This window comes from Atta cephalotes (assembly GCF_000143395.1).
Source record: "Atta cephalotes unplaced genomic scaffold scaffold00036, whole genome shotgun sequence".
Lineage (NCBI taxonomy): Eukaryota > Metazoa > Arthropoda > Insecta > Hymenoptera > Formicidae > Atta > Atta cephalotes.
Genome location: NW_012130100.1, coordinates 449730 through 457501, shown reverse-complemented (window position 1 = coordinate 457501; position 7772 = coordinate 449730). Strand labels below are relative to the sequence as shown.

The 7772-nt window shown below is 35.8% G+C and overlaps 1 protein-coding gene across 1 annotated transcript in view; it reads left to right on the top strand.

Moving 5' to 3' along the window:
• The window catches only part of LOC105621698 (odorant receptor 49a-like), a 159632-nt gene extending 153916 nt beyond the window's left edge, over positions 1 to 5716 (top strand). The window contains exon 5 of the mRNA XM_012203162.1: positions 5588 to 5716. Within this exon, the coding sequence (XP_012058552.1) occupies positions 5588 to 5716 (129 nt within the window). The remainder of the gene's footprint in view (positions 1 to 5587) is intronic.
• The last annotated feature ends 2056 nt before the right edge of the window (positions 5717 to 7772 follow it).

Below are 7772 nucleotides of genomic sequence, written 5' to 3'. Positions count from 1 at the left end.
TTACTTAGTTTTTAATTTTTTTTAAATTTTTTTAAGTTTTTACCGTTTTTCTTTTTTTACTTTTTTTATTTTTATTAGTTTGTTGTGTGTGTGTGTGTGTGTGTGTGTGTGTGTGTGTCGTCGCGTCGTCGTGTGTGTGTGTGTGTGTGTGTGTGTGTGTGTGTGTGTGTGTGTGTGTAGTCTCTCATGATGAAAATTCCGCTGAGCCAGGAGGTTATTTGATCGAAGTTTAGACATGAAATGTACATTAGATTAGGAGCCGCCGTGTGTGGGGACCGTTGGTATCCTCCATCCTGCATTCAATTGTGCCTTATCAGCATGTGTAAATCCTTCAATACAGCTTGGATATTCTTCTGCAAGCTGTATTTGTATAATAGTTGTACTGTAGGTCGCACAGTTTGTCTGGTTACGTATACAGAATCCTCGTGAATTATCACGTGTGCAAAGACAGGAACGTATTGGTTTTTCCATTCGGCTACCACATCTTCATAGCAGTAGCAACAAATTTTAAAGAAGGTGGTGGTGTGTTGATAGACTCGCCTTTCCATTGTAATAATGCACCAGAGTTTCATCAAATATCGATAGACGTCCCATTGAACCTCTTCTTTTGTTAATGCAGGTGGCTCTTCCTCTCATTGGCCAAAGATACAACAGAGGTGTCGGTATTTCATGTACTGCAATTTAACCTGATTTCAAATTAAACCTTATTAGTAATATATATATATATATATATCTTTTTTGTTTTTTTTTATGTTTTCGATAGCAAATATTAATTATTAAACTTTATTATACATATATATTTTCAGAGGTTTTTTTTTATTATTCTATTAATACGTGTATTATAATAGTTTGTATATTATAATAGTTTGTATATCTTGAGCGATCGTGGATACAAATTATTTTTAGTTTCTTTTTAATATAAGCCGATTCAACGAGATCTGTACAGTTTCTAGCATTTTTTTCACTGTGCTGTGCATGGTTTAGACTTATTAGAATGTCCTTCACATTTTTCATTTCTCTGCCACACTCGTTTCTTATTTCTAGCTTTACAAGCGCAGCCTCTTCGTTTATCTCTCATGATCCATCCTTCGCGCCGCTCTGTTAGAAATTGGGTCAGTTGCTTTGTTCATCGGAATCACGTTCTCAATGCCAGTGTAAGCGAATGCGCAGGGAATTGCCTGCATTCTGGCGGAAAATTCATCGCGGAATTTATTCTCAAGTATGCAGAAGTCGTGACAGGATCGCCCGATAATGCGCTCCCAATCTCTTAGAACAATCATTGCTATTCCATTCCCTTGAATTTGGGTAAGGACATCTCTTTGCCATTTTCGTCCTTTTTGGACCACAACCATTTCGTCTAGGTAAGTGTGATTGGATAGTAACGATAGGGATTGGCTACGACGGGAGCGTCATCCGACGAGTTCGTTATTAGTTTTTTGAAGTCCTCGTGATATTATGGAGTTGGACCCAAATTTCGTGTGAGTCCACTTTTATTATTCGTGTTTTCAATGAGCTGTTAGGAATTCGCGTATTTATGCAGGTAATCTCCATTGATATTTATAAAAGAATTATAAGTTGGGTGTTTTTTTCATTTAATTTTTTTTCAGAATGGAGGGATAAAAGGAGTTTAATAGGAAGCAAAGGAGATTCCTTTTATTCAACCTTTAGCTCAAGGGTATAAGTGAAGGCTTCTTTGGAAGAAAGGAGAGGATAGTTGGACGAGTTCCTCGTTTCATCTCGTACTTCTGAATATTTTATTTCTTTAAGTTCCAGCTCGATGGAAGCAGCTATGTTCTTGTTTGTATGTCTCTCCTTTCTTAGGTGTAGTAAAAGATTGGTAAGTGAATCCCAAATAGTTCCTATTAAGAACATTGACCATACATATGATATGCAGAGCATATCCATGTATTATTGTATCTAATATTAGTTTTATGATTCTTGCGCTTATATATATATTTCTATTATATCAGCGCTAACATTTCCAAAAATTAGAAATCTGTTCCAAAATTTTTCCCAAGCAGACATGACTATCTTTTCTATTGATGCTTCATCTAATAAATTAGAAAATGACAAATCCTGATTGTCTTATCATTCCTCGTGCTATTGAGTACGGATGGTCGTTCGGCTGGAAACATTACGTGATCTCGTAAGGTTTCTAAGTCATTATCTGAATATATACTGCTCATGGCGATCCGGGTGATATATTTCCAAGTTGGTTTGGTCATTGGTTTAAATACGACAAGTGGTGAGGTTTCTACTGGCCGGGGCGTAAACCGATATCATGAATCTCCTGCAAAGTACAGCAGGTGCGAGCGAATTACAAGTCATTTGCGTTCCTTATCGCATCAGAATGTGAATTTGTAGTGTTAGGAACTATGTTTTGTTATTTCTAATCACGGATAATTGATCATAACATTCTTGAATTGAAGCGAGTTTTACCTCAACAGGCACACATTTACTATGTGTATTACTTTTCCGGCCAAGGACATATATCCAGACCCTTGCATTACGTGGCGAAAGCATTCGGTGAATGAGTGGCGAAAGGTAGGGCGTTTTTCAATATTTTCTGTTCGAAATTACACTATTGTTGAAATATATTTCGGTATAATTCTGGCTTATTTGGGTGCATATATTTTTCTACGTACATAAATTTAGAATTCATGTAGGTGAAAATGTCGAGATTTTCTGGTTTATATGCTTTACTAAAGATTTTATAGATTGGGTGTCGTTTTGAAAATTAATAATTTCGGGCGTTCGGTTCTTACAAGAAGATTACCGCACATTGTTTCTATCCTCTTTTTTGTTAAAGCAAAAACGGTATCTTGTGAATTTAAGGTGTAAATTATTTGAGGTCGTATTGTCTGTCAATATTTCCGTAAATCCAGTAAAATGCACCATAATTTGTTATTCCACAAGAGTGCAGGTAAAGCATTCCAATAAGTATTCCCTCTTTCAATATCCACAATGGGTAGAGGAAAAAATTCGCAAATTACACCTGATCATAACATTAGTGTTTAGTCATACAATGACAAGGTAATCTAATAGCGTAATCGTTTTAGTTGCTAATACAATAACATCGGTCCATGTTCTATAGGAATACGTACTTCCGCTACATGATCCGTCGTCCATTTGTTCTGCTAAGGTGGCTGCTCGAGAGTCTGTCTGATTTGGATTTAATCCGGTTATATGAAAGTATATATAAAGTATATGTGCCCTATTTGGAGATATTCCATAATGTTCATCTTTTCACACGCCTTGCGAGATGTTTCTTATGTGTACAAGTATTTACCGTTGTGTACATCCATAGTATGAGAGAACATTCCGCATTTTTTTACAGTTCTATCGACCTCTATTTTACATTGGATTACTCTCACAGATTTGAATTCGTTAATTTGGACGAGTTGTATATATTTTAGAGTCTTATTCACTCTTTGCGGTGGTATATCACACTCTTCGATATTAAGTAATGATATGGTAGTTATATTTGCTAATGGTGATCCGCAATCGTATTATCCCGTAAGTCTCTTGGGCCTAACTTAATAATGCTATTGTCGTAATTCGTTTAATCATCCGGGAATCCATCTAAAATTTTATTTACTTATTATTATTTTGAATTTAATTATTGAGAGTCGGTCTTGTGTAATAGATTCGTAATCTATTAGGATGTACTATTCGACTGATTCGATTGTTTTTCTTTATTCTAATTTTTATGTTATTCCGATTTGATATTTCTAACACTTCCTGTATATTGATTCCCGAATTTTCCCAGTTTTGGTTCCCTTAATAAGAACACATACTCTCCTTTAAATAATTTGCGGATTAATTTTCTTATCATAATTTTTTCTTATAATAATTTTTGGATTTGATTTTGGCTGCTACATTTTCGCGAGCATTTTCCTGGATGGTGTGAAGTTGTAACTAGATTTATCAGATATTCGTCATAGCTCGCCAATTTGTCTTCGGGATCTAACAATTCATTTGATGATATTCTAGCTATTTTGCCGAACTAATTCATATGGAGTATGTTTGGTGGCTTCGTGGATGTTGGTGTTATAATTAAATATTGCTAATCCAATCCACCTATATCATTCTTTTTGATCATTAGCCTATTGTTTTAAATATTCGCTCAATGCATGATAAGTCCTTTCTAATGATCCATTTGATTGAGAGTGGAAAGCGGTAGTAGTTTAAAAATCCTGAATAATCTTGCGATTTTCTTCATTAACTCACTAATAAAATTTCTTTCTTGATCTGTCATCGCCTTGGATGTTCCTAATATGCAGATAAATCTGTCAACAAAATCTTCTGCTACGGTTTCAGCGATTTGATCTGGCAGGGATATATCCATGCAAAAGTTAACTGATCTTGTAATGTTAGTGTGTGTATATATATATATATTAGGTGTACAACTTCGCTTCCGCCGTTTTTTTTTCCGAAATTCGAGGCTTTATTGTAAAAAACTGGTTATACATTTATGATTCAAAGTATTGTCCATCGCTGACCGCTACTTTCTCCCATCTTTCGGGTAGCGTACGAATCCCGCGTCGAAAAAACTGGTCATCTTTTGAGGCTATCCACGAATCGATTCAATTTTTTACTTCTTCATAAGACCGGAAGTGCTGGTCAGCCAGGCCGTGTGCCATTGATCAAAACAAGTGATAGTCAGAGAGAGCAACATCTGGAGAAACGGCGGGTGGGGTAGGACTTCCCATTTCAACGTTTCCAAGTATGTCTTGACCACTTTCGCAACATGGGGTCGAGCATTGTCATGCTGCAAAATCACTTTATCGTGTCTCTCGTTGTATTGCGGCCGTTTGTCTTTCAATGCTCGGCTCAAACGCATCAATTGGTTCGATACCGATCGCCTGTGATTATTTCAGTCGGTTTTAACAGTTCACAATACACTACGCCGAGCTGGTCCCACCAAATACAAAGCATGACCTTGGACGTCAAAATCACCGTTCTTGAAGCGTTGACCACTCACCACACGTTCTTTCACTAATAGCGGCCTCATCATAAGTATTTGAGAGCATTCGATGAGCCTCAGCCCCAGATTTCTTCATATTGAAGCAAAAAATTAAAACCTCCCGTAAATGACGAGAATTTGGCTCGTAAACTGACATTTTCAATCGAGAATAACTTTATGATGCAGAAAAATCGACTAATGTTTCTATGGAGTTATGTTGACAGATGCCCAAGTTTATTGTATGACGTCTATGATCTATTTATTTCCATCACTTACCGCTAAAGCCATCTATAGGAAAACGGCGGAAGCAAAGTTGTACACCTAATAATTTTTTTTTTCTGCTTCCCGAGTCACAGATAGATATTTAGATGTTTCCAGTCAACAATACGATAACAATAAGATATATGAAAAGATGATTTTAAGTAAAATTTGTATAGATTTTTATACATGACGAATTTTTCAGACGTAAGATTTTCTAATAATTCAATGTAATTGAGACACGAAATGCAAGAAATCCGGGTTGATCCGACCTCCCAATCGAGGCAATATTTTTCGCAATAAAATTATTACAATTTTTTAAGATTAAATTTGGGAAATTTGGGGGGATTATTAATATTTCAGAATGACGAAAATCTTGCATTCGAATGTGGACATGAAGTAGAAGGAGTGCAGTTCATTGAGAAATTATTTGGAGAAGGCATGGATCGGCTGAAATTGTTGAAATGCTTCTTGGTCTTGACACAGTTGTAAATGCCTGTGATTTGACTGAACGAGGATATTCGAAGGAAAGTTGAACCAAAGTTTATGGAAAAAAATTTCCGCTCAATAGGATGACGTCCACTTTTACAACATGGTGAGGGAGCGATGCGGAAAATACGCCATTCAGCGGATAATTCCGTAACGTTGAATGCGACTATTGATAATAAATGATTAGATAACTAATTCATGATATAAGTTTATGTATACATTCAAGATAAGTATAACAAATGAACAGTATAAGAATTCACGTAGCAGTTTTACGTTCAATCAATGCAGTAATTTTGTCATAATCATATCTGTGCAATTTGTTAAATTTTTATATTACGATTCAAAGTCAAGTTTAATCTTTGGAAATGATTATCAATCCGCTTAATGTTGTTAGACTTTTATTAGCATCTTTTATTAGCATAAGTTCAATATATCTAATAGAAATATTAGTATCTGAAGCAGAATTAAAAGAAAATATACAAAAATTATTGCTGAATAATATTTTTCACTATAATAGATTGGAAGAAACAGAAGAAACCTATCTCGATTATCAAAAACCTTATAATTATTGAGAGTACAAATTAGTTCGGTCCGTTTCCCTAAAGATGGCTCCAGCTGTTATGAATGGTTCATAGTGACAGCTGATTTTTACGGTTTCAGAGAGGTTAAACATCTGCTAATAATATTCAGTTTATCGCTGAGTTTCATACAAAAACCTTGATTTTTACTGTGTTTGAAATGTCGAATTTTGTGTTAACCAAACAGCATTTGCGGGAGATTTTGATTTTTTACTTTAATTGGAAAAAAAGTGCGGCTGAAGCCCATCGAATGCTTGTCGAAGTTTATGGTGACACTGCTCCAAATCTGATAAATCATGTTGAGAATGTTTCGATGTTTCAAGGATGGAGATTTCAGCGTTGAAGACAAGCCTCGCTCTGGACAGCCAAAAAAATTCGAAGACAAAGAATTAGAGGCATTACTCGAAGAAGATTAGAGTCAAACGCAAGAGGAGCTTGCAGAATCATCATTGGGGGTAACTCAACAAGCCGTTCTGTACGATTGAGAGCCATGGGAATGATTCAAAAACAAGGAAATTGAGTGCTTTATGAACTGAAACCGAGAGACGTTGAAAGGCGATTTTTTACTTGCGAACAGCTGATTCAAAGACAACAAAGAAAAGGTTTTTTGCATCGGATTGTGATTGGAGATGAGAAGTGGATATTCTACGACAATCCCAAGAAGAAAAAATACTACGCTAAGCCCGGTCAATCGTTGTCATCGACCTCAACATCAACACCACGGCCGAACATTCATGGTTCGAAGATTATGCTCTGTATCTGGTGGAACCAGAAGGGTCTTTACTATGAGCTGCCGAAACCTGGCAATTCCATTACGGGCGATCGGTATCGGCTACAATTAATTCGTTTGAGCCATGCATTGCAAGAAAAACGGCCGGAATATGAGCAAAGACATGATAAAATTATTCTTCTTCATGTCAACGCGCCTCGGCCTCATGTCGCTAAAGTCGTAAAAAAGTATTTGAAAACGCTCAAATGGGATGTTTTACCGCATTCGCCGTATTCTCCGGATATTGCTCCTTTTGATTACTGGTTATTCTGAAGGATGCAGCAAGTTCACCGGTTCACTTCTTTCGCAGAAATCGAAAATTGGCTCCAAAATTGGATTGCCTCCAAAGATGAGTCATTTTTTCGAGATGGAATTCGAAAATTGCTTGAGAGATAGGAAAAAGTAATAGGCAGCGATGGACAATACTTTAATTGATCTGTTCATTCATTTTGTTTTGAAATAAATGCATTTTTGAACACAAAAACGAACTAATTTGTACTCCTAATACATAATTTTGAAATAATTGAAGATGATGAAGAAGCATGAAGTGAAGCTAATTTAAATTCTCAACTCAATATTCAAATGATGATGCAAACTTTGACAGTTCTTATAAAAGACGAGTTGTTGAGTATTGGCGAAATTGGAAATTCAATCATTAATGAAAAAAATAAAAACAAAAGGAATTGTCCGCTAAAATCGTCAGCAAAATAAA